The 27,233-nt window shown below is 43.2% G+C and overlaps 1 protein-coding gene across 1 annotated transcript in view; it reads right to left on the minus strand.

Moving 5' to 3' along the window:
* Positions 1-11,079: 11,079 nt before the first annotated feature.
* The window catches only part of Podxl (podocalyxin-like), a 41,529-nt gene continuing 25,375 nt past the window's right edge, over positions 11,080-27,233 (minus strand). The window contains exons 2-8 of the mRNA XM_013021542.1: positions 20,636-21,247; positions 19,048-19,268; positions 18,710-18,781; positions 16,084-16,231; positions 15,781-15,842; positions 15,416-15,580; positions 11,080-14,727 (exon numbers count right to left, since the gene is read on the minus strand). Coding sequence (XP_012876996.1) covers positions 14,530-14,727; positions 15,416-15,580; positions 15,781-15,842; positions 16,084-16,231; positions 18,710-18,781; positions 19,048-19,268; positions 20,636-21,247 — 1,478 coding nt within the window. The 3' untranslated portion in view covers positions 11,080-14,529. The remainder of the gene's footprint in view (positions 14,728-15,415; positions 15,581-15,780; positions 15,843-16,083; positions 16,232-18,709; positions 18,782-19,047; positions 19,269-20,635; positions 21,248-27,233) is intronic.

A 27,233-nucleotide genomic window follows, 5' to 3' on the forward strand; every position in this document is an offset into this window, starting at 1 on the left:
TTTTTTCTTACTTTAATTTTTAAGAATTAACAAATATAAGAGAAAGAATTAGGCAGTTTACCCTTTTCTAATTTTTTTAATTTTTTTAAACTGGGAGTAGCACTATTAACAGACTCAGTGCTATGAGAATTTTGGATTTTGCTATTAGGTTGTTTGGTCTTTATTACCTTTATCTTCTTCCTTCCCTTTTCACTTTACCTCACATCACACAACTGTTCTAAGTGTTGTCACTAGTTTACCTCTTCATTCTTACTAGGTATATAGTTCTGTAGGGACAGTTGGTGTATGTTAAGGTGATATATGTGTATATTGATTATCTTGTATCACATTGAACAGTAGACAGGATACAGGACTCAAATTTCCACTTCTTGTCATAGAATTAAAATATGAAATCCAAGATTGACCCAGGCCCCCTATGAAAGATTGGTATATAAATTTTCTATGTTATATTTTGTAGTAGATACTACAGTCATGTTTGGCATCAAGTTACAGAAACCTGAAACAGAAGACTATGGTTCAGACACGTGTGAGACCCTTTAAAGAACCACTGGGAATGTCTAATAGTGATTAATATGTTCATTGATGTCTTTGTAACAATTTTAAGAGGAAGTGAGTCTTTCATCTGTTACAGCTAATTCAGAACCAAGGCTCTCATTTCCACTTTGTGGTCCCTCTCTTGGAGTTTCATTTGGATCAGTGAGTTTCCAGAGCTGCACTTTTTTTTGCAGCTCATCTATCTGTATTTACTAATACTTTGAAGAGTAGTAGTTTGTGGTTATCCATTAGTGTACAGGTGATTGGCATTTTTTATTAAGCACATGGACTAGCCTTTTTTAAATGAGCAAGAGAAAATGATAGGTCAAGTATTTTTTCATTAAACAGAAAGTATAACAGCTGGGTTTTTTGGTGATTCCATTTTTGTGTATGCAGGAATGGAGGTACATAGCTTTCCCATTAAGTGCTGTGGAATGTTATAAAGAAAGTCTATGCATGGATAGTGCTCACATTTGCTCAAAAAGTTGCTTTATGCAACTGATACCCTCTATGCCAAAGCTGACTCTCTAATATCCATCTGTCAGCTATTAAGAATGAGCTGGACATCTGTAGCTCATACCTATAATAGTAGCTTCTCAGGAGGTTGAGCTCTGAGGATCATGGTTCAAAGCCAGCTGGGGCAAAAAGGTTGATGAGCCTCTTATCTCCAATTAACCAACAAAAAGCCAGAAGTAGAGTTGTGGCTAAAGTGGTAGAATGCTAATCTTGAGTGACAAAACTTAAGAGACAGCCCCTGGGCCCTGAGTTCAGGCCTCAGAATGAGTATAGAATTATGTCCTGGAGTAGCAAGATTAAGTCTCACTGGAGAGTTAAGAAATTGACACGCACTTTAAAAGTTTCACTTATGTAAATGAAATCTTGAAATGTCTCTTCACTCTGTCTTTATTATTACGATTTTATTTCTTTGGAGAATGGACAGCATTGTTCTGTGTTTGTTTTAATACTTTTAGGCTTGAATCATGGGCTCCTTTGCATCCCAAAGAAATTAGTAGTAATTTATTAAACATTTAGATCTGTACCTTATCTTGTGAAAAGTAAGCTATATACTTCAGCAAGTAACAGATTGTGTAGATTCAGAATAACCAGTTAATTATTCAGTTGAATAAACATTCTATTTACAAACTTGTACAGTGTCATAAAACAATTCCTCTGACAGCCAAGAACATAAAATATTATCATTGATGTTAAAGTCTGTTGGATCATTTTTGGAGATGTGTGCAAATCAGGTTGACAAGGAGGAAATTGATGACTTCCAAAATTTAAAATCTTTGATTGCAATGAATTTTGACACTTTGAAGACATTAACCAAATGAAATACTTCTGCCCGCCATCATTTAATTTTACAGTGCTGTTTTGTCATTAGTTCCTTAACTCTTTTTCATTTTTGTTGTGTGTAGTGGGGGTTGTTTGTTGGTTGGTAGTGGAATTTTAACTGGAAATGGAATTCTTGGGTTCTGTGGTTTTGCTTTCTTTTTATCTAGTTTTTAAAAGTATATACCTCTTTTCATTTTACCTTTCACTTTTATTTTGATGAAATTTTCCAGCTTCATTTAAATATAAATTATAGTGAATCACTTCAGGTTGCCTAAATGAGACACGCTTACCAAGGAGATGATTAACTAGAATTTGTGCCTTGAGTTAATGAGCTACCACCAGGAATGACAATGGCTTAGACTATTCATGACCAAGACTGACACTTTGCGGTTGTTATATATTTGATACAGAGCGGTATATATTCCAAGAATTTCAACAGTACCTTATTTAAGTAAACCTAGTATTTGGTAGCATTGTATGTGTGCTTTGTTACTCAAAAAAAAGTTTTTCTTTCTTAGTGAATCCCAAATTGAAATACCTTGCTGATGCTTTAAACACATTAATTATTGGGATATAATTTGCTCAATTTTATCCCTAGCTTTAACCTCATTGCCATTTCTCTTTTTTCCCCGGTGGAGTATATTGTTTTCAGACAGAAATAAACTAGATCTATACTATTATTTTCTGTGCTTGTATTTTATGGAAAAGGTTTGATTTGCAGGTGACTTCTCAAATGGCTTTTGCATTTTATTTTGTGAAATGATAGAGGTCTTATGTAGCCAGCTTGATTAAAAGTATACCAATCTTGTTAAACGAAAGAAATTTACAGTTGGATGTCTTACCTTTGTGTGAAAGCTAACAGGCAATATTAATTAGCCTTTATCAAGGTTAATCTTTTAGATGTGATTTCCATTTATACTAAAACTTGTCTGTCCATGTCCAGTTAGTAAAAACTGATGGGAAATTAATTCATTTGTCATAGAAATGCTTCTGAGATTTAGAGCTCAGTGATTTGTTCAAGATTATACAACTACATTCTTGATTAAATTATGTATATTGTATATAAATGTTTAGCATCTTAAAACTGCCATGTAAAAAATACATATTAACAGTTTGATTTAATAAAAACGGATTTTAAATTTTAACCTATGAACAAAAGCTAGCTTGAGGCACTTAATCATTTAGTTAGAGAATGAGAATGTTGTACTTGGAAATATGCTCCCACTTATACTCCCTGAGTTATATTCAATTCCATGATAGTTATACAAAGAAGACTGCATGGAATCTTAGTAACTGAATCATTTGATTGTTTTCTGAGTGAAAGTTTTATGAAATCCTTGGCAGGTTGAGTGTTGCACAATAGTTAGGAATTTGTAGTGTGTACTCTAAATGTTAAAGTCACCTGGCTAATTTTTTTTTTAAGCCTTCCTAATTCTTAAAATCCTTGTTTATCTATCATCCCATTGTAGAAATTCTTGCCTGGACTTGGTGATTGCCAAGGGTTTTTGTTTCTTTCTGTTTTTTGCCAGTCCTGGGGTTTGAACTCTACTGTCCTCTTGAGTTTTTGTGCTCAAGGCTAGTGCTCTACCACTTGAGCCACAGCTCCACTTCCAGCTTTTTGTGGTTAATTGAAGAGTCTTGTGATCTTTTCACCCAGGCTGGCTTCAAACCACAATCCAAAAATCTCAGCCTTCTGAGAAGCTAGGATTATAGCATGATCACCAAGTTTTTGTTCTTTGTGTGTGTGTGGTTTTTGTTGTTGTTGTTGTTGTTTTGTCGGTCATGGGGCCTGAACTCTGGGTCTGGGTGCTGTCCTTTAGCTCTTCAGATTAAGGCTAGCACTCTACCTCTTGAGCCACAGTGCCACTTCCAGCTTTTTCTGCTTATGTTGTACTGAGGAATCGAACCCAGGGCCGCATGCATGCAAGGCAAGCACTGAGCCACTGAGCCACCTTCCCAGCCCTCACCAAGTGTTAATTAATGCTTGGTTTAGGGTATTCATATAACTGAGGAATAGGGTGGACTACAGTTGTTAGAGGAGTTTCATAGAGATGTGCAAGTGACAGTGCTTGTAAATTAAATCTTTGGGCTTTCATGCAGATTTTTGTTTTACTGTGTTCCAAATAGTTTTATTCTTTCAGTGGATTTTTGACTGTTGACTTCTGTTTGCATGGTTTGTATTCTGACAATTTGGTTATCTAAAACATCTAGTCTAAAAGTGAAAGTTTCCAAGTTCGTTGAAATAATTTGGAGAAGACTAGCTGAGCTGAATGACATTACCATAGTTCTTCCCCTTTGGGGAGAGACTAGACTCTGTAGTCTATTGATTTCTTTGCCATACACTCTTATTGTTTTCTTCAATAAATAATGTTTCAGAGCTTTATTTATACATGATGTTTTAACCTTGAATTTCTTCTACTCACCTAATGTAAATTGTGTTTCCATATGTTTTTCTTAACCAGTTTAACTTTATTCTCCATTTTGTTTTTCCTAGACTTTCTAAAGTTTTGTAGCATTGCTTAGAACTATTACAGGGCTTGGGAAAAACAGGTAAAAATAATTGTGCTCTATTATCCTTGCTTATGACAAGAGGACAGTGAAATTAAAATTTGCATATTATTAAAGTAATACTTAAATCTTACAATAAAAATACACATCATTTTTGCTTAGAATAGTAATGGCTGTAGCCTCTTTAATTGAGGAACCTGGATTGGCTTGTTTTCCTGGCACGAGGAATTATTGTCACTATTTGTAGAGTACAATTTTGTAAGAATGTTGGTGGAGCTCAGCATACCACCAAAATTCATTTGCCTATTTTCTTTTGTTGTGTTTCTAGCCCACTTTCCTCTGTTCCCAACTTCCATGGGTAACATTCATTTTTCTGCTGCTGTTAAAAATTAACTTTTAATTTCTAATAAGTTAAATATTAAGATTGATTTTGATTGCTATCAAATGATTATTAGTCAGTCCTTAAGAAAAAAAAACACATTCATATAAATGTTTCTTCCCATCAAGAATGTAATTTTTAGATCCAATTCCTAAACTTACTATAAAGCCTATTGTAAAACTCATCTGATAGTGGCTTCCATAGCCAAGAAATTAGTAGAGCTTATATTGTAAAAATAAATTTTCTGATAATGTGGAGTGAAAGACCCTCATGAGAAATCTATGCTTTTCTCTCAGGTAGAACTTGAATGTTAGAGATCTTGAACTAGATCCCAGTTCGCAACACAAAGCAGAGGAGATTGGTCTTTTGATTAGAGATTATCATTTAGAATTAGAGGTGCTAATATGAAATCATGTTCTTTAAATATTTCCAAGCTTTCTTCAAATCAGAATTTTATGTGATACCATTTGACAACTATCAATCAACAACAACAAAAAGAAAAGTTGGTGCTGTTGGTAGGATGTTTGGTAAGGAAGGAGACCAGTTCTAAGATACCACAGGTATGAAAACATAGGTCTTCATTTCTAATCTGCTATGCAAGAGCCATAGTAAACTATCATACATTTGTGTACAACATCCTATTTTGCCCACTCAAGGCATTCTGACATGCAAGTATTGAACCTCAGGAGCAGAGCTAGAGGATATGTTAGTATGGGGGAAATGGGAGCTGTTTGCGTATAGATTTGAAGGTTTACTTTTAACCCTGAATGATTTTTATTAGTGCAGAGCTAGGAAAAACACTATCAAAAGAGATCAAAGCTCATTTTTCCAGAATGTCTAGTTACTCAGAATAGTCAATAGAAAGCATTTCTTGGATCATTACCTATTCTTCCCTTCTCCCAAATAGGGATCATGAGTCCTTAAAACCCAGTAGAATGAGTTTTAGATTTGAAACAAGGTAGTTAGTTTCATATATACATCCAGGTCCATTATAAAGAACCATGAGTTGTTGGGTTCCCACAGAACTTCCCTATCCATCATATGTAAGCCTTGGCTGCTATATAGCTCTGGACCATATGGGGAGTTAGCATGATTCTTTAGTTTCATTCACTGCTTAATGAGTACCAGATAAGTTGGTAGGAAAGAAAAACACTCTTTAATATTGAGGAGTATAAACAACTATGTGCATTGTTTTGAGCTATATTTTTTTAGTGATCTCTTTTTTGTGTGTGGTGAATCTCAAGTCTTAACAGATTAGTGTTTTTAGATTGTTCGCTATACCTTTACAATAGGAAATAAATGGTCATTTCATATATAGTTTATAACCTGTACAGAATTGAACTAACATTAATTTTCATGCCTTAAATCAGTCATATGTAATCCCAGGGGTCTTTGCTTATTTTTGCTTTGCCAGTAAATAAATAAGTCCTGTATATCAGAGGTTTCACAATTTTGGCTTATGCTTTAGGTCCTTTTCACTTGTGTAGTGATTTTAAGTTAGAGAAGATATCTAGAATAAGTCTCAATTCTATTGTAGCTGGCAAAGTTTTATAAAAATTCAGTTGCAACCAAAGAAAGGATCTTAAATTATCAAAGCCATGCTAGTGTGTATTTACAAGTGGCTGTTCAACATGTTGCCTTATGGTTTCATTGAATTGAAATGGGAAGCTGTGGAGACAAATATGTGGCTTTACATCTTTTTAATTGCTTGCTTTAGAAGTTCTGTGCTACTTCTACCTTAGTAAAGACTTGGCTTAGTTTTACATGTACGTGTTAGAACCAAATAGAGTTGTAAGACCTGGGGAAATAATTGTCAGCCCAGTGCTGAACTGGATAATAATACAAGATTATATATGAGTAGTCTTCTATGTGGGAAGATGTATTTTCTAGCCATGTATTTGATCTTCGTAAGATCCCCTCCCTCAAAAACAAATAATTTTGATGACTAACCAGTAAAAATTTTGAACCATCTATTTAGAAAAATAAAAATGGATTTACCTTTAGTCAGCTTGCTTTTTCACTTGTGTGAAATATCTTTTGGAGTGAATTAAGATTATATGTGTGATACAATCGCTCTCAGATCAATGTAGAAGTTGCAAAATAATGTGAGCAGATTTCTTTGTAGATATGTGTATATCTGAATTGTTTTCTTCTTTTTCTTATTTTTTTTTTGGTCGGTTGAGGGGCTTGAACTCTGGGCCTGGGTGCTGTCCCTTAGCTCTTCAGTTCAAGGCTAGTGCTCTACCACTTGAGCTACAGAGCCACTTTCGGTTTTCTGGTGGTTTCTTGGAGAAAGGAGTTTCATGGACTTTCCTTCCGAGGCTGGCTTTGAACCTGAATCCTCAGATCTTAGTCTCCTGAGTAGCTAGGAGGTGTGAGCCACCAGCGCCCGGCTTTTGTTTTCTTCTTAAAGAGATTCATTCCTTTACTGCTACTTCAAAACCTGAGTATAATTGTCTTTGCCCTCAGAAGAATACAGGAGAGCTAGGGGCCTCTTATGTTTTTGTTTTTTTTGTTGTTGTTGTTGTTATGTTTTTGGTTTTGGTTTTGGTTTTTTTTAGTCTTGAGAATAAAACAATATTCCATTTTCCCAACGTGATGTATTCATACGTCACTTGGGAAAGATGTTAAAATTTTTCTAAAGTCAACTCATAAATTTTATAATTGGCAAATACTTGGTGGCCAGTAATTAGAAATTCTGATAGAATTTCAGAAGTATCTTCAAAAAGATACTTAGAAGCAAAATGATGCTAGAAATTAGATTGAGCTCCGTCATAGCCAACCGAGCCTTTTGTGGGTCACTTTCTTGGTGCTGCAGCAAATCTTCCCTGTGAGGGCCTTCTCCTGGCCTGGGAACATGTTGTTGTGACAGCTGCCAGCAAATGTAGAGTGTTATAATATCCTTTATGTAGGTATAAAAGAAAAAACATTTCTTGATTAAAAAATACAGATCACAGAAAATTAGGAAATTACTAAATTTTTTTTCTCCTGACTTTTTCACATTATCAAATATGGTAAAGTAAAAAAAAAAAATTAAGTTAGCTATTTTCATTGTCTTCTACTATATGTATGCAGGGAAGACCAGGTTGTAAACGTATTTCCTTATCGTTTCCTTTGCTTAGATTTCTTAAACATAACCCTTCTCTAGAGATTGTGAACATAATTCTATGAGATTGTGAACATAATTCTATTGATGAGTCTTTGAGCTTGAAGTATGGCTACAAGATACTGTTCAGCAGCTGTGAAACAATGACAGCAGGTCATTGGAAATTTCATCCTTAATACTCATTTGAATTTTTTTAACCACCAAAGGCACACAGACTTATTTATACCATGAGGAGCATTCTGTTGTGGATGGATGGGCTGTTTTGTATGGCCATAATTAAACCTGCACACAAAAGGCATGAGGAACTTTTTATACAGACAGTATGAACATAATGTAAGAAATCAATGGATTAAGTTCCTTATCATGGCTAAGCAGATGTCTCTCAAAAAACTTGAATTTCCCTAAATATCAGCTCACTTTTGCATTTCAGTCACTTACTCTTGGTATGTGAAGAACACCAACTTGTCAGTTTGTCATTTTTTCCTTCCTCTACCCTCTTGCCACTTCTGTGGCCATGCTTCTAAAGTACCTGCATTACGAATGGAAATAACATCTGGAAGGTTGGTATGTACTAGTTGGAGCATTTAAACAGTATTTTGAGGGGATTCAAATCTCTTTAACATCATTGTTAAGTTATTGCTGGGCTGTGATGAGTTATTGAGTCTTTCCCATCCCCTTCATGATCTGTGGACCTTTTGTCCTATTCATATGCACATTTTAGGATTTCTTTTCAGTACAAGTAATTTTCTGATTCAGGTTTGATACATTATCACCACTTTGTGAATAAATGAGTGATATGATGAATGATTGCAATTGTAGAATTGTATGTAATGTACATATGCAGAAAGAATATTTTGTTCATTTTCTTAATAAAATTATATATGGACACAGGATGTTGTGCATTTTCCAAAACTCGTCAGCATTTAAAATATTTGTGTATAGTTTTTGTACTTTTCCCTCAAAGGGTGTTTTATTCAAGTGCACGTTCTTGGCTTTGTGACTTTGTGACAACTCCAGACTTCGGGAGTTGTCAGCTACTTATTCAAAAATAGATTGTTTTCTTTATTTACAAGTCAAATAACCCACATCTCACTGCATAGTTCTCATTTCTAGGGTGTGCTTTGAGTGTGGCTCAGAAATAACATTTCTTTGTGTTCTCAAAACGGGAAAACATGAGGTACAGTGATAAGGCCCTTTCCTTGGTTAATCCAAAGAACTCGAAGGGATCAAAATGAGACACCTTCACAGCAATAAGCTTCATATGAGATGAGTTGGTGACGTATGTCAGCTGTGAGCTGGTTACTTTACACCACCTGTGCTTGTACTCCCTTGACTTTTTCTAAGATACAACCACATTATTCATAGAAACTGGTGGTGGCATGGGGTAGTAGTGGGGGAAGTGGGAGGGAATACTGGGCCTATGGTATAGGTCCTGGTAGAGGTTGAAGTATTGGCAGAGGCTGTTCACTTTCGCTAACACTGCACTGCCTGTTATATGTCTTAGAAAAAAAGAATGAGTGGGACTATGTTGTAGGCCATATTTGGAGTTACACTGCCATTCCTGCCCTTCAGGTGGCCTGTCCACTGGGCTGTTTTGGCTATTGGAAAACCCCAAATGGAAGACTGCTATACTTGGTCACCTCTTAACTTGTGGCAGAGAATGGGCAGCCTTGGAGACATTGAATTCTGTTATCTCCATGTCCACAAACTTCTATGTAGTGTTCAGTAGTCTTGAAATTGTCTATAATTTGCAGGTCTTGCTTGCCAGGGACACTGGAAAATGCTATCTCAGTATTTACCACTAATGTTCATTTAGAGTAGCCAGAGGCAAGCTTTGAAAGGACGGTATACAGTGTGAAGTGTGAATGTCAGACATTTAGAATGCCAACAGTGAGAGCACCTTGGTAGGGGACAGGGAACAGGGTCAGTGACTGCCTCAGGAAGAGAAGTCTTAGATCCAATTTGTGGCCATGATAAACTGAGTCACTGCTAGAACAGTATGCCTGAGCCAGGCCAGGGTCCTGTGGGAGTTGTTGGCACTTATGTTAGGGTCCTTTCTGTATTCTTGGCGCAATCATGAAGTCACCCTCAAAATACCCTGGCCCAAGTCCGGCTTCAGCATGTCTGCTGCCTGTCAGCACTCCTAGGTGAAAGAAATCACATAGTAACATCAGTCTTTGTAGCCTAAAGATGAAATGAATTTTATGTTTCAACTGAAAGGTGAATGTAGAAAATGTAGCGTGGGGGCTGGGAAGATGGCTCAGTGGTAGAGGGCTTGCCTTGCATGCCTGAGGCCCTGGGTTCGATTCCTCAGCACCACATAAGCAAAAAAGAAAAAAGCCGGAGGTGGCACTGTGGCTCAAGTGGTAGAGCGCTAGCCTTGAGCTGAAGAGCTGAGGGACGGCGCCCAGGCCCAGAGTTCAGGCCCCACGACCGGAACCCCACCAAAAAAAAAAAGAAAGAAAAGAAAATGTAGCGTGGAAGGGGAAAAAAAATGGAGTCAAGGCTTAAGACTCATTACAGTGGCTATACAAACCCAGAGAATAATTAGTCTCTCATTTCTCCTTGTAAGGTATTATTGTGATAGGAAAGTGTTTTGTAAACGAAGATGGAGGCAAAAGGAGAGATTTTGTGTCTAGTAACCAAAATAGACCAACTCAGCCTGGCAGTCATTTCCCTCCCGCACGCTGGGAATGTTTCCCTGTTCTGGAAGGGGCAGGTGACAGTACCACCCCCTCAGTGCTTCCTCTGTACCTGTAGGACAGACAGGCAAGTAGAAAAGATCCTTTTATGGGCAGAAAACGGCCAGAACAGAGCTGCTTATCTTACATTTTTATTTGTGTTTGTCTCTTGGCCTGTGTTTCTGTTCTGCTCAGAGTTCAGTAGCTCGCAGGGGGATATTTGGTAGTGGTGACTCATGGTTGTATCCAAGGCAGAACCGAGGAGAGCAAATGTATAAGAGTAAGACAGCCTTGGGGAGACACTGAGGTCCTCTTAGTTAAAATCCTGGACAGCCTGGGGTGGTGTGAACTGTCACCACCTCCAGAGTCCCCTTTGTCCAGCTTCTCCCTTATCTCTACCATCACAGATCAGGAATGATCAAGACCGGGATTGCTTTATGCATGGAGTTAGGGGTGATAGAGACCTGATGTGTTTCACTGATGAAGCACAAGTAAAGAATTTAAGCCAATTGGAGCAAAATACTAAGACTTGAACAAACTTAGACAAAAGCATTTTAATTGACAGTGTACAATTTTCCAAAATATATTTTGTAAGAAAATGCAATTATATAGTCTTTACAAACAAGTCTCTTATAAATTCCAGTGTACTTCAGACCCCTGTCCACCAAGACACTTGTTCCCTCCATCTCCTAGGCAAACTACTTAACATTTCACTAGTAACAAGAAAACCCCTGTGAAATGGGAACCCTCTTCCCCAATGTTGGGTTTTCAGTAGACCTGAGGGACTCACCTAGGGGCAGCAACAAAAGTTGTACCCTGGTTTTGCTTGTCTTCTCTGCCGTTTCCTATCTTGTTCCCTTTGATCCGTGGATCTGCTAAATGCAAGCTCAGTTCAGCTGTCTGGGCAGAAAGATCCAAATGCCCCGAGGAAATGTGAAGGACCAGTAGCATTACCATTTTTGCCTTCATCCTCTCCCCCATCTTGCCAAGAATTTGGGGGAAGGAATGATACCAATTTCTGGTGCCTTGAGTGGCAGACCTTCAGAGGACATTAAGTTCATGGACTCAGGTTTTAACATTGTTTCTGTCACTGCCTGTATGATTTCAAGCAATTTGCTACCTTTGTGGATATCAGAATTACTCCAGCCTAAGCAACTGACTCTAGCCCTCACTACAGTGGTCCTGGGACTTTTTAAAATTAAAGCCCTATATATAAGATACATACATATTTATTACCAGTTGTAATTTTTTTCATTAAAAAACTGTCAGTTCTAGTAATAGACATTTACATCCTTGTTCAGAGGGGGAAAATAGCTGTTTTAACTAACCTGTTTTTCAAAGCATTCACTTTAAGCAGTGAGGGGAAAATTAATATGTGGCTGTAATATTTACATTGTTATAAAATACGAATATGTGTTTAAACTTGTTCTTCCAAGTTTTTAGTGTATTCTCCCCACCCCCAGTGATAAAGCTCAAGCTTTCTTTAGAAGGGAAAAAAAAACCGGAAATACCTAGATTGAAGCAGACTCTAGTCTGTACCTCCTTTGTAAGCAGGAATGCTCAGTGCCTGGCAGGATTCTCCCAAGAGCTTGATGCTTTTGGTGTAGTCCCACCAAAGTACTCAAGCCTGTGCTTTTTGCAGCTTTGAGGAAACCAGTTTGCCACTGTAACAGCGCTAATTTCTTTGGTACAACTGATTGTAAAGTCTTGATGAGGCCCTGTTCCTCTTACTTCTTCTTGGTCCAGATTATCAGAGCACTGAAAACCCGGTGAAGGTGAAGAAAGAAGACTCAGAGATGCTGCTGCTATGACCTATCGATAGTATGCTGCTGGTATGACCCATGATATTTAAGTGACAGCAAGCCAAGGCCAGGTAGCTAATTCTAAAATCGCACTCAAAAAAAGCAACACAAATTAGACGTTGTAAATAAGGAACTTTAGGCCATCCTCAAGCTTCCTCAGGCTCTCTGTGGGCTCCGCCATGGTCATTCCTCTTTACCAGATAGCATTTCTGCTCCCTCCTGCTGACATTGGGCTTTTATCTGAAGCATGTCAGTTACAGCCTTTCACCAATTTGAGGGAAAAGTTTTCACTGTCAAACTGCTGGTGATTATAATCCAGAACCACCCAAATCCACTGACAGAAATACACCGTAGGGACAGAACCAAATGCTGGGCAGCAAGGAAGGAAGCAGATCTCTTTCCAGAATAACAAGATCTCTATTGACCCCAAAACTAGCACTGCTTTCTATCCTAACCCATCTCTACTTCTTAAGAGAAGCAGGGCACGTGTTTAGACCCTGGTTTGCCATACTTAGCATCTCTCAACTCTTGGGAGACTCTGGGGCTTCCTTATTATCTCCTAGAGCATTAGAGCAGTTACTGCTATAAAAAAGGGACCAGGCCCCTGTGAACTCCACTGTTTTTTTAAGTAAGCTGCCCCAAAGTCCAGAGCTGGTTCCAAGGAATTTGCACCCTGGAGCGATAGATATGTCACAAATTCAAAATTTCATACAGGGGAACTAGATGAAACTTCCCTATGTCTAGTCTGCAGGAACCTACAAGGCAGCTGACTGCTCAGCTTATCAATATTGTGCTGAGATACTAAAATGGCTTTGTGTTTCCCTGAGATGCCACCAGGAGCTAGGGAAAATTATAGTGGCCCCACCAAGAACAGAGAAGAGCAAAGCCTAGCTGTAGGCCCAGAGAGTGGGAAACTGTCATGTTAGTAAGATACACTGCACTGTGTGTTCTGAACCTTCCTTTCTCTTTGGCAGGAGAAGCCAAATTAGTGAGATTAGTCTCCATTGTTCAAGCTTTGGCAGTGGAAAGCTGAATTAAACAAACAATACTCAGCAACTTGAAAAGTCCCTGATTCCCTGTAAAACAATAATGCCCAACTTGTAGCTGTTTCAATGGATTGTCTATTGAGATGCATTTGCTGATCAAGGCCCTGGGATAGATCTGTTCTATAGAATTGCTCTTTGACACCAGGCCTTCCTCATGGATTCACCCCATCAGCAAGCAGTAAATTAAAAAAAAAAAAAAAAAGGCATCTTGTTTTCAGTAGTTGCTATAGATTTTAAGTCCCTGGTAGGAGATATTGGAGAGTGTCTTCAAGAATTGCCCTGGAATAGGCTAGTGTTAGTGCTGTGCTGAGTCCCAACTTGGCTGCCATGAGCTGTTTAACCTGGAATGAGAAGCAGCCCCTTCTCACCTTCCCATCCCTTAAGCAGACCTTTCACAGGGTGTGAGGTAAGTCTCAATCTCATTAGGCAAATGCAGGGAAATCAGAACCAAACAAAATCCAGAAAGGGGGGGGGGGCGGGGAGTTGGGCTAATTGCAGGGACTCTGAGATACAGTGAGTAAAGCAAGGTAAGTGAAGATGTGGGGAGTGGAAGGTAGAAGGGACACTAGAAGACAAGTCTGGGGTTGGACATGGAAATTCAAGGAGTATCCTTTGAACAATCAGATCCCACAAGACAGGATACAGACCCGTTGTCCTTCCCACCCCTTGGAGTATCATCCCCTGTCTGGGAGAGGCCTGGGTGAACACAGCAATGTGACATGATACAAACAAGCACTAGACCAAAGGGAGGACTATTTGCCACCAAGTGACCCTATGCAAGTTACCTGGCAAGTCTTTTCGGGCCTTAGTCATCTCACCCACAAAATGAAAGGATTCTATAGAGGACCTCTAAACTCCGTTACATGGCTTTCTCCTCTTCCTCTTAGTCACTTTCCAGCAGCTCTGAACTCAGGCACTACAGGATTGTTTTATAAGTGGAATCTAGACATAATGTGATTTGTTTGCTTGAAAAGGAAAAAATTAAGGCCCTGGGGGATTAGGAAATGGTAATCCTCAGAGTCCCCACTCTCTCCATCTTTCCCTTCTCTAATAGAGAGGAATTTTCCTCCTCGGTCCAAATGGCACTTCAGGTGTCAATGGAGCTCTGATGCTGTTGGGAGGTGGTCAGCAGACCCAGTCAGAGGTGTGTATCTTCTTCCTCATCGAAGTCATCCTTAGTCAGGTTGTCCAGGGGCACGATCCAGCTGTCTCCCAGCTCCCCATTAAGGTTGACTACCTTCTTCTCTTGCATCTCTGAAGTAGTCTCCATCACTTCCAGGGTTGGGTTATCATGGTAGCCATTCTCGACTGTCTGCAGCTCCTCTGTCAGTCGTTGCTAGCGTGGGCACAGGGACCCCAGGAGACAGGGCAATTTGGGAGGGCCATGAGACTTAATATAGTCTTAATATAGCATACCCCCATTCATCCTAGGGACCCCCATTAAACTTAAGCATTGACATTGCTTATATGTGGGACTGGCTGCTCCTTCTTAACTTGGTCTCTCAGAAAGACTTGCTTGTATCCTAAAAAATTCCCCAACAGGTCTCACCTTTGCCCAGGTGGCAAACTTGTGACATCAGTGGAAAGAGATGTTTGAAGAGAACTTTTTGTTTCTCATCTCTTTAGTATTCTTAAACCAAAACACTTCTCCAAGCTCCTATCTTGCCCCATAGGAATGTGTGGGCAAGACTGTAAGACATCACCCTTCCTTTTCCTTCCTCCTTCCCCTCCCCATTTATGCAGGAGACCATTCTGAAGCTCAAAGAAACTTGTGGCTAACTCAGGGTCACACTATGAGTGCAGACTGAGCCAGAGGCTTACTTAGACCCTGCCTTTCTGCCTCTAAAACCCTGCTCTTCTTCCCAACCATGCCTTCCTCTCCCAGGATGGATGCAAGCAGGCCTCTCGGTGGGCATGCAAGGCTCTCCCTGCCAGAAGAATCCAGGCCCACTCACTTTCCCCTTCATCACACAGAGTGAGGAGGTGAGGGATCGTCCAGTGATAGAGCTGCTCCCCTGGCTTACCTGGTCCTTCCTCTGGGAAAGGCGCTGGTGGCAGCAGCCATAGAGGGCTGCAACAAGCAGCAAGAAGCAGGCCATGCAGACAATGGTGATGATGAGGGGTATGCTGAGGTGGTCCTCATCATCTATGGGGCTTTCATTTCCCAGCTGCATGTCACTGACTCCCGCCTGGCCAGGAAAAATAAGTTACATAGCCAAAAGTGGAGTTTGGGGCCCATCTGTGTGAACCCAATTCATTCATGGGCTCATCTGTGTAGGATCTGCCACCTTCCCCCTCATGTCCCCATAGGCCCTCAGCCCGTGCATGGTGTAGGGTTTCTCCACACTGAGGGCACTGCACTGCAGGCAGAGCCTGACAGCCTGCTTACCTCCTTTAGGACATCCCACTTGTCCCTCAGCCGTTCATACACATCCTTGGGAAGCAGTTTTGCTGTGGATGAGAGGGAGAGCTGCTGCCTACAGGTCCAGCTCCAAGTGAGATGGTGAGGATGAAAATGAGTCCCCAAGAGGACATACTACATGTGTCCCAGTCTCTTGTGTCCCCAGGGAGGATACATGGTTTGACAACTCTTTGGAAACAGGAGCCACACTGACCCACAGTGAGACTCCTGGACTACCACCTCCTTTCCTATTCCCACCCACCCAGGCCTGGGCCCCGGCGCCTGACTCACTTTCAATAGTTATTCCTTTCACTGCCACAGCCTGGCTTTCCAGAACACATGCCAGCGTTATAGTGCACTCATCTTGAGCCGGATTGAAGTTGGCTTTGACTGACTGGCACAGCAGAGAGACGAGCTTGTCATCGGGAGGACTCCCTGCCTGTTGTGGAGAGAACAGATGAGAGCGGCGGTGTGGCAGCCTCCGGCCACTCTGAACAGATCCCCTGCTCACGTTCCCTCCTGGGCCAGTCTGCCTTCTATGCTTTGTTCCAGCCTCTTCCCCTCGCTTCTCAGTCTGTTCATCTTCTCCCTAGTAACCTTTCCTTCCTGAAAGTACTCCATCAGAACCAGTGCCATGCCCTGCCTCTCAAATAGAAGGGGCAGGAGAGGCCTTGCACAGCACACACCACTACCAATGAGAGAATCCCTGAACCTGCCTCATTCCCAGCCAAGACTTCAGGAGGTGATGGCCGCAGCTTTCAGCTCAAGGGGGACTGTCCCCCTAAATGTCCCTGACCCTTTCCTAGGCCAAGGCTGAGTTGACACACAGGCTGACAGGGAAAGCAAGGTACCACTGAGGGGGGCAGTATAATAGCGGGGGTCATTAAGATATACAGGAGATAGCTTACACAGCCATAAGTAGAAATGACATAGCAGCATGATTTTGAAGCTGAGGGTGTGGAATAAAATTTATACAACTTTTACCCCATCTACCAAGTCATCAGAGCTTCTCTTCCTGCCTCTCTGACCTGATTGTGGAGCCAAGATGAAAGAAAGGATTTTTGCTTATTTACTGGTACTTAGGATCACATCTAGCTATGAAGCCTTTGGGGGTGGGTGGGGGGGAGGTTGAAAACAAAAAAATCTCATTTGGAGCTGAGCACCAGTGGCTCACACCTGTAATCTTAGTTACTCAGGAGGCTGAGATCTGAGGATTATGGTTCAAAGCAAGCCTGGGCAAGAAAGTCCTTGAGACTCTTACCTCCAATAAACCACTCGAAACCTGGAAGTGGTGCTATGGCTCAAATAGTAGAGCGTAGAGTGTGCTCACCTTGAGCTGAAGAGCTGAGGGATAGCCCCCAAGCCCAGAGTTCAAGCCCCACAACTGACCAAAAAAAACAAACACACCTCATTTGGAGCTCTTGATCTTCCTACCTCAGCCTCTTAAATGCTGGGACTAAAAGCATGTGCCACTATACTTGGCTAGTCAAAGACTATCATGGAGCTTGAACTCTGGGCCTAGGCAATGTCCCTGAGCTCTTCAGCTCAAGGTTAGTGCTCTAACACATTGAACCACAGCGCCACTTCCAGTTTTCTGGTGGTTAATTGGAGCTAAGAGTCTCACAGACTTTCTTGCCCGGGCTGGCTTGAACCAAGATTCTCATATCTCAGCCTCCTGAGTAGCTAGGATTACAGGTGTGAGCCACCCGTGCCCAGCTAGTAAAGGACTTTGAGGCCTGGATTTCCTCAAGACTCACCTCAAAAACCTCTGGGGTTTCTCCCTACAACTTCCTTAAGCTTTATAAATCCCCACCAACATCAAGAAGGGATCTAGGACTTTCTTCTCAAGCAAAGGGGAGAAAATGTTTCTTATAAACACATCCTGCCAGATTCAGCTCAATGATTATCTCCAGGTTAATCTTAATGCCATGTCTGCCTATCCTAAAAGCCCAATCTCAAGAGAATCCTGCACCTTTTAAAAACCCTAATAATAAAAAAAAAATGTACTTCTGTAAGGTTTACCTGGACATCCAAAAGAAAACAACGGGGGAAAACACAGGCAGAGTCCAAGTTCTCCAACCTGTAGAAAGTCCTGTTCTGGCTAAGGATGGTTATGAAAACAAGCACTGGCCAGGAGAGGGCAGCAGTGAGCCATTACTAGGCTCTAGGGCTTGTCATAGCTTAAGGGCTCAACAGGTGACACTATCCCTTGGAGGCTGCCTGTCTGAAGGCAGCTGCATACACTGTTATACCCTCGCCTACAAATGTACTTTTATGCACACACACCACCAAAGCCCAAGAACCATAGGTTCAGCATAGAACCTTGGCTCCTCAGGTTGTAGACTGGTTGAAAGCTGAGGCACCTAGAGAGTATAGGACCTAGAAATATTAAAACACTAGTAGAACAGAGTATTTGTTAGGCAGACTTTTTCTGGTGTTAGTATTGGGAATTGAACTCCACACCTCTCATTCCACCACTCAAGCCATACCCTGAGTCCTTTGGCACTCAGTTTTTCAGGTATGACTCAGTAACTACATGACTGACTTTGGACTTGCAATCCTCCTATGTCTACCTCTAGAGCAGCTGGACTTTTACCACTATGCAAAACCTTTTAAACTCTCATTTCCAAAAAGGCCAACTTACTGAAGTCATACTAGGGCTACAGGAAAACAGCAACTAGGAGCAGGGTCTCCTGACTGTTCAGTCTACAAAGAAAGCCAAGTTCTAGTCCTGTGGCAGTTCTGTGCATGTGTCTTGACTTAAAGTGTGAACCTTGATTGGTTGTGCTGTAACATGCGGGAAGAGACAATCCCTGTGGAAACCCACAGCTCCGTCCCTTTGAGAAGGAACCCTGTGCCTCTGCCTCGCTTGCCTTGCTGCTCACAGGGTGTGCCGGGGCTGTCAGGGGTTACTCACGCAGAAGCTGGCCGTCGTGAAGTTCAGAATGAGCAAGTCATCACTTGGCTTTACAGCAGGATCACATTTTACCTAAGTGTGAGATGAAGGTTCAGAGCCAAAGTCAGCAGATCTAGACTCTTCCCTCCCCATGGCAGGTGAATGGTGACAACAGGAAGGTGGAGCACATGGCGATGTGGGTGTGGCCGGTGGTTATCTGCGACCTTGGGCAAGGGGGAAGAAGGGAGCTAATAGACTACGGTTCCCCACAGGCCCAGCCATGGCCCTGAGCCCGGGGAAGAGAAACACTTTTCTTGTGGTCCGGGCTCTCTTTCTTGTCCTGCCTCTGCAGGAATTACCTTGTTCTTCCCAACAGTCCACGTGGAAGAGGGGGTACTGAAGCCTTGGGGAGCGGTTGAAGCCAACTTAGTGTTGAGCCCTGTGGGCTCCCAGAAAGCAGGTGTGGCCTGAGTTCTTGCTGCAGAGCTGGTGGGCTGCAGTGCCACAGAGGTAGATGGTTCTGGGCTGGGTGGCATCTGGCTGAAGGGCTGCTGAGGCCCTTGAGAGGTGCCTGGCAGTGCTGTAATGGGCAGAGAAGAGGCTATGAGGAGAGTGGGTGATGCCCTGTGGAGCAAAGGACAGTTTTGTCGCTCCCAAGTTAGGAGCTGGAGTTAGCAGGCTCTGAGGAAGAGGTCATTGACCTATTTATGAACAAGAAAGCCAAGGGCTCAACGATTTACCCATGATCATGTACCCACAGATGGCACAGTGAGGATTGAGATTTACCAAGTTCAGAGCCTTACTAGAGGGCCAGGATACCCTCTCCCCATGTGGAAGGCTGTACCCTGCAGGATGCACCTGTGTCACCTGAGAAATGCCAGGCTCACACCTGGAAATTCTCAGACAGTGGACTGAAAATCTTCAAAACTCATGATGCACAAGTAGATTTGGGAATTCATTTACTAGATGAAGACAAAAGTGGTTCGTACTTTGGATCCCTGCTATACGAGGAAGATGACAATTGATGTTAGCTAAAACAAAATGTTAGCAAGACCCTAACCCAACCAATAAGCCAGGTATAATGGTTCACATCTCAACTGTGTAGGAGGCCATAGGTAAGAGAATTGTGGTCTAGGATGGTCTGGGAAAAACTAACTAAAAACTAACCAAAAAGGCTAGGGTGCCCACTTAGCAAGCAGAAGGCCCACTATAATAGAACGCAAGAGAGAAAACGAAAAAGGGAGGGGAGGGAAGGAGGGAAGGGAGGGATGGAGGGAGGGGAAAAAAAAGAAAGAAGAAAGAAAAGGAATAGAAAATAGCTGGATTGGGCTGGGATGGTGGCTCAGTGGTAGAGCGCTTGCCTTGCATGCCTGAGGCCCTGGGTTCGATTCCTCAGCAACACATAAGCAAAAAGAAAAAAGCTGGAAGTGGCGCTGTGGCTCAAGTGGTAGAGCGCTACCCTTGAGCTGAAGAGCTGAGGGACAGTGCCCAGGCCCAGAGTTCAGGCCCCACGACCGGACCCAAAAAAAATTAAAAAAAAAAAAAAGAAGAAGAAGAAAATAGCTGGATTGTAACAGTTCTACTTAGCAAAACATGTTTTGTGCATGTGTGTTATACATGTGTATTTTGGGTGAGGATATAACATTGTTTTGTGGTGGGTTGTCACCAAACCAGTCTGAAAAGCACTGCCACCTCATGCTGCACTGCCACACGGTCCTGCCTGGGGATGCACCCTGGCTTGTTTAAGTGCTGCCCTGAGCAGGCCAAAACACACTTGCCATTGGCACCTACACCCTGCTGGCCACTGCTCGGCCCTGAAAAGGAAACTAAGTCTACATCTGCAACCGCTCAGGAGAAATCTCTTTCCTCTATCTGAGCTGGAAAAAGACCACCAAATAGGTTTTCTTTGGGAAGAAACCAAACCCGCAACACTGAAGCACTACTTACTATGTGAGGGGAACATCCCTTGCATTGTGGGGGTGAGGTCAAGGCTGGATGTTGAACTTGAGCTTGTCGTCTCCATGACTGAGCCTGATTGTCCCTCAGGAGGGCTCTCTGGGGCCTCTGCAGTGACATTAGTCGATGGGGGAGGGCTTGTGATGAACACATGCGGAGCAGAGGTTGCGGCCTGTGGGGTCAGCTGGTCTCCTCCCTGAGTGGTCAGGGGCTGAGTGGCCACAGGACCATTACTCTGGTCTCCAGAGAGAGTTGATGCTTTGTCTCCACTCTGGGGGCCTGTGGTTGCAAGGCTGGTTGAGGCCATAGAGGACGCTGGATACGTAGAGCTGTTGACCTCGGTGCCGCTGGCGGTGGTGGGGCTGTCCCCAGTGGGTTTCTTACCCAGGCTGGAGGACAGTGTTGTGAGATTCTGCTGAGCTGCAGCTGACGTCATTTTGGGGGTTGTGGATGCTTTGGTGCCACTTTCTGGGACTGGCACTGAGACGGTCGTTGAACTACTGGATGTTGGGGCCATGCTGGCCATAGTAGTAGGCTTTTGAATGGAAGAGTTCTGGTTGCTAGTTGGTGTGGCTGTGGAGTTATCCTGGGGCTGGGACTGGACTACTGTGGACAAGACAACAGGAAAAAAAAAAAAAATCAAGACAGGTTGTTAAGCAGAGCTTTTTTCCAGCTCATCCTATCCCTCCCATTTTCCTTACTGCAGACCTGGATTGTTTGTGGGTCCAGACTTTTCTCCAGAGCTCTCTAAAAGGGCAGGTGGGAGTGAAGAGCTCAGTACTGGGAAGGGGGTGGTAAATAGGAAGGTGCGGCAGGCAGGTCTGGCTGCAGTGTCTTCTCTGTCCTGGGGTGTGCCACACTCCTCTCCCCACACGCAGGCATGTGGACCCAGCGGGCACGCGCATGCGGATGATGCATGGACTTCCCTGGCCCTGAGGCACACAACCTTTCCCAACAGAGAATGATGGATGGGGGCTCCACAAACCACTGTCTCAGTCCCACAGCTGGGCTAAGGCAGAGAAGGGCAGAGCATTTGGGCTGTGATTCGCAAGGCTAACAGAGGTCACGGAAGGAAGGCCTTATTTAGTTGGCTGTTTAGCAATGTGTTTATTGAGGACACTGTTTCAAGATGAGTCCAACGTTGGGGCCAACAAATACAATGGAGAACCATACACACAGCAGAAGTCTGTATTAGACTGATCAGTTGTTGTTGTTGATGGTGGTCATGGGGCTTGAACTCAGGGCCTAGTGCTGGTCCCTCAGCTCTTCTGCTCAAGGAGGCACTCTACCACTTGTGCCACAGCGCCACTTCCAGTTTTCTGTGATTAGAGTCTCAGGACTTTCCGCCCAAGCTGGCTTTGAACTGAGATACTTAGATCTCAGCCTCCTGAGTAGCTAGGATTACAGGTGTGGGCCACCAGCACCCAGCACCCAGCATTAGACTGATCTTGACAGGGAAGAAATAAACATGAATGGAAACAAAGGGAGAGCAGGAAAGATAGGCCCGGAAAGTGGGCTTGAAATAATCACTAAAAACAAGGCTAAAGCAGGGCAAAGGGCTGAGGGGAAAGGCAGAAGTATGCACGAAGTTTAGGGCAGCTCAGAAGTACAGGGCCTGATGGGTAGTAACCTGACTGAACCAGACGTATGTGTGTGCATATGTGAGTGGGTGTGTCTAGTACTGGGGATTGAACTCAGGCAAGCATGAGGCATGCCCTTAGCTGTTCTTGCGTTTGTTTTTCAGATGGGCTCTCTCACTTTTACCCAGATGGAGACCCTCCTGTCTTCACCTCTAAGAAGCTGGGATTACAGGCAACTATCATGCCTTCCCTGCTCACATCAGAATGTTTTGAGAGTAAAATTATTTTGCTTTTTAAAAAAAATCATATTCCAGATTGGGCTGGAAGTGTGACTCAAGTAGTAAAAGATTAGCCTAGGTGAGTACAAGGCCATGAGTTCAAACCTAGTACCTCTACAATAAAAAACATGAAACAAAACCTAGTAATAATAATCTCAGATAAAATCAGAGCTAAATTCAGAATTTTTATGCAAAAGTAAGCTTACAGCCAGGTGGTTCACCCCTATAATCCTAGCTATTCAGGAGCCTGAGATCTGAAGGATTGCAGAAAACAAGCCAGCTTGGGCAGAAAAAAACTACTAAGTGGGAGGTAGGGCTTAAATTGTAGAGTACTAGCTGAGCAAGTATGAGACCCTGAGTTGAAACTTCCACCTGGGCAAAAACAAATGAAAACAAAACAAACAAACAAAAAAAAAACAGGCCAAGTGGTGCATGCCTGTAATCCTACCTACTCTGGAGGCTGAACCTGAGAGTTGAGGTTCAAAGCCAGTCAGGGCAGAAAAGTCCGTGAGACTGTGACCTCCAATACATTACTTAGATAAAGCCAAAGTGACGTGCCTAAGTGGTAGAGCACTAGCCTTGAGCAAAACAAGTTAAGGACCAGTGCCTTGGCCCTGAGTTCAAGCCCCAAGACCAGTCCCCCCCCCAAAAAAAAGCCACTGACTGATATTGGCAAAGCCAGGAGTTGATATGAGGGAACAAATACAAATACGTGCTTGCTACTTTGGGAGGGTGACAGGAAAGAAAGCAGCGTGCAGCAGGGAAGTCAGACTAGGAACAGGACTAACCTGGTCATCAGATAAAATGGATTACGGCCAGCTATGTGAAGTGGAGACAGAGGATGGATCCAGGACTGCACTTGGAAAGCAACTGCTGAGATAGTAGGGGAAGGAGAGTATCTGGTGTGAGTCCTAGCTTCCTGCCCTGAGTGGAAGGAGTGGTGGGAAACGGTGTTCTAGCCCTGAGCGGGTAGTCCCTATTTCATCCCTGTCTGTGTAAGCCTGCGTGTAGTCTCTGGCGGTGAGGCAGGAGGGTGACTGGGATGTTTTGAGCTGTCCTGGGCCGATAGCGAGACCCTATCTCTGCCATGACTCGATAGAGCATTTTTTAATAAGTTTTTTATTGTGAAAATACTTACAGAGGGGTCACAGGTACACGAGCAAGGTAATGAGTCCATTTCTTATCAAGGAGTGTTACATCCTCCTCTGTTTTTCCCCTACCCACCTCCACAACTACACTCCCCCATTTTGTTTCTTATAGCTCATAAAGTCAAGATGTGCCTTATAATTGATGGTATCATGGTGTCTGTCGCTATGATTGCTGAGATAACTGCATGGTTGGGGAATTAATTTGAGGGATGTGAAGTAGGGTAGTTACTTCTTGCTGGGGTGAACAGCAGGACTACTGGCATTTTATAGACTAGAATGTTCTTTGTGACAAAAAGTTGTCCTATGTGTTACATAGGACATGAGTAACACATATTCCCTCTCCAGTTGTGGCAAACAAAAATGTCTCCACAGCTCTTGCCCAATGTCCGTGGCAGGGGGCGGGGCAGGGAGAGGTGGCGGGGCACATGACCCAATGAAAACTGCTGGTTTAAAGAAAGAGAATAGCAGCCTACATACAGCAGCTGGTTCAACCCTACAATCCTGGCTATTCAGGAAGCTGAGATCCTGAGGATCATGGTTCGAAGCCAGTTCAGCAGGACTCTTATCTCCAATTACCCACCAAAGTGGAGAAAAATAATAACTAGAGATATAGCTCAGTATTATACAGCAAAGCCTTGAGTGAAAAAGCTAAAGGACAGCATCCAGACCCTGAATTCAATCCCTAACATTGTGTACACGTACACACACACGTACACGCACACATACATGCACACACATATGTGCACATGCCAGGAAAAGAAAAGTAGTAGCAAGTTCAGATGCCTAAGTCCTCCTATCATGGCACACTGTAAAAACCAGAGGCTTCCTTACTCTAGGAGAATCTCTTCTCATTGGCAGCTGATGGAACAAAAGACAGAATTCTGATGCCATGAGCTGCCAAATTACAGTTCATTTCATTCATAACCTCACCATGAATGAAGCAGAACCTGGACACTTGGCTGGTGAAATATGAACGCAGACAGAAGAATCAAACTTCCCATAAACCTCCATCTTCAAGGCCAGCAGACTGCTGTCCCACCTTGCTCAAGACCCCAGCACCCCCCCACCACCCCCCCAGCTCACTGGCACAGAGCCAGATCTATCTCCTAGGCGTCTTCATCACTCAAAGCAATATTCAGGTTCTAGTAGGTCCCAGAGAGATCCAGAAGACTTCCATACTAAAATACCCACAGAGAAATCTAGCAAATATATATGGCGTGCTAGAACAAGGAAGGTCAACGTTTTGCATCAGGCTAAATTTACCAATGAGTACACTTACTGGAGTTTACACTCAAACTGCTATAGTTAAACGGCCCCTCCCTGTCCCTCTGGGCAGTACAGGGGTTAAAAGTGACATCCTTACTCTTCCTAGGCAAATGTTCTAGCCCCCGCCCCAGAGCTACAAGCAATTCCAATTGCTTTCTCAATTGGTTAACTGAAACTGAAACTTTAGATATGGTTTGTTCTCCAAATGTTCATGTACTAGAAGCATGGTCTCCAGTGTCCCAGCACTGAAAGGTGGTGAGAGCTTTTGGAAGTGGGACTGGCTGGTCCTCATGGAGTTAGCCATCCCCTCCCAGTGCTTACTTCCTTTCCTGCTTACATGCCGTCCTGCCAGGCGCTGACTGCCATGCCCCCAAGTGGCCCACATGAGTTACTAGTGCTTATATACCAGTATTAGGAATCAAATAAGACCCAGCCTCTGGTACTTGTATAATTTATAACTACAAAGTCTTGGAGAGAGAGAATTGTTAGATCATTCTCTTCAAATGACACGCATCCCCTCCACAAGGCTTTCAGAAACTTATTTCTTGATTATTTTATTTTCCTGTTTATGTAGTACTGAGGATTTGAACCCAGGGCCTCATGCATGCTAGGCAAGCACTCTACCGCTAAGCCACATTCCCAGCCCTCCTGATTCTTTGTTTTTTTTTTTCCGGTCAGTCGTGGGGCTTGAACTCTGGGCCTCGGCGCTGTCCTTGTGCTTCAGCTCAAGGCGAGCGCTCTACCACTTGAGCCACAGCACCACTTCGGTTTTCTAGTGGTTTCTTGGATAAGAGTCTCACAAACTTTCCTGCCTGGGCTGGCTTTGAACTGTGATCCTCAGATCTCAGCCTCCTGAGTAGCTAGGATTACAGGCATGAGCCACCGGCGCCCGGCTTCCTCTTGATTCTTATATGCACATCTTTTCATGTCTCTGGAAAGAAGACCTATTATGTTTATAAGTGTAAGTAGGTCACACGTTCACAGTGGTTCGTGATACAATGGTACATGTCCTAATGGATAGGGGCTTGGTTTTGACTCGATGTAGGATATTACGGAGCGCTCTGATGTGGCTGCTCTTCACTGGCAGAAAATGCTGCGGAGCTGAGTTCAGTAGGGTAGAAACCACCCTCCTGATGGTGCAGAGACAAGAGTGGAATTTAATTCCAGGGGAAAAGAAAGAGACAGGTGTGATTCCATCTGGGCAGGAAAAGCAGCAGGGGAGTCAGAACAGGCTTCCTAAGGTCATTTTGCCAGAGTGGCTAAGCAGCCCAGTAGAAATGGATGGCAGCTCCCTGTCCTTCTGGAGACAGCGTGGTGACAGTGGGGACCACAGCTATCCATGTTTTCACAGACAAATGCTCCACTCCCAATGCCCGATCTTTTCAAAAGGTAACTGCAGCCAACACTCCCCACGTGGTGGCTGTACTCTCCTGGGGCCGAGGTCACAGGGCGAATGGCAGGATGCTGGGGAAGAACCCTTGGCTTCCTCCTAAAAATTCTTAGTGCTCTGTGGCCTGTAGCTCTATCGAAATGATCTCAAGCTCTTCAATATATGGCCTCCTTTCTTGTGTCTCTGCTTTGCTACTAGGGAGCAAACCCAAGGCCTTGCACATCGCTAAACATGAAATCTACCACTGAGATAGATATACCACCAGCCCAGGTAAGTATGTACTTTATTTTCCATATCAATGCTGAGGATTAACCAAAGGCCTCATAGAGGCTAGGCATGCCTTCCGCCCCCAGGCTAAACCAGCCTCTCCTCTAATAGGGATGGTAGTTCTTAATCCAGCATCATTTCGCCTTACCCTAGTCCATCTGTAAAGGCCTTATTTCCAGTGCTAGTCACAGTCGCACCATTGGAGGCTAGTGCACCTCCTAGTTTGCTCTCATCACCTATTCAGGATCCACAGTTTCAGACATGAGAATCCAATTCTATACTATCAGTGAATTTATTTCAAAAAAATTTAGCAGCTTGGTATGGATGGCTTGCGCCTATAATCTTAGATACCCAGGAGGCTGATTGCTGAGGATCAAGGTTCAAAGCCAGTCTGGGCAGCAAAGTCAATGAGACACTTAACTCCAATTAACTACCAGAAAGCCAGAAGTGGCAGAGCACTAGCCTTTATCAAAAAAGCCCAGGGACAAGCCGGGCGCTGGTGGTTCACGCCTGTAATTCTAGCTACTCAGGAGGCTGAGATCTGAGGATCGCGGTTCAAAGCCAGCCAGGGCAGGAGAGACCGTGAGACTCCTATCTCCAATAAACCACCAGAAAACCGGAAGTGGCACTGTAGCTCAAGTGGTAAAGCGCTCACCTTGA

This window comes from Dipodomys ordii, unplaced genomic scaffold, assembly GCF_000151885.1.
Source record: "Dipodomys ordii isolate 6190 unplaced genomic scaffold, Dord_2.0 Scaffold56, whole genome shotgun sequence".
In the NCBI taxonomy this organism is placed as follows: domain Eukaryota; kingdom Metazoa; phylum Chordata; class Mammalia; order Rodentia; family Heteromyidae; genus Dipodomys; species Dipodomys ordii.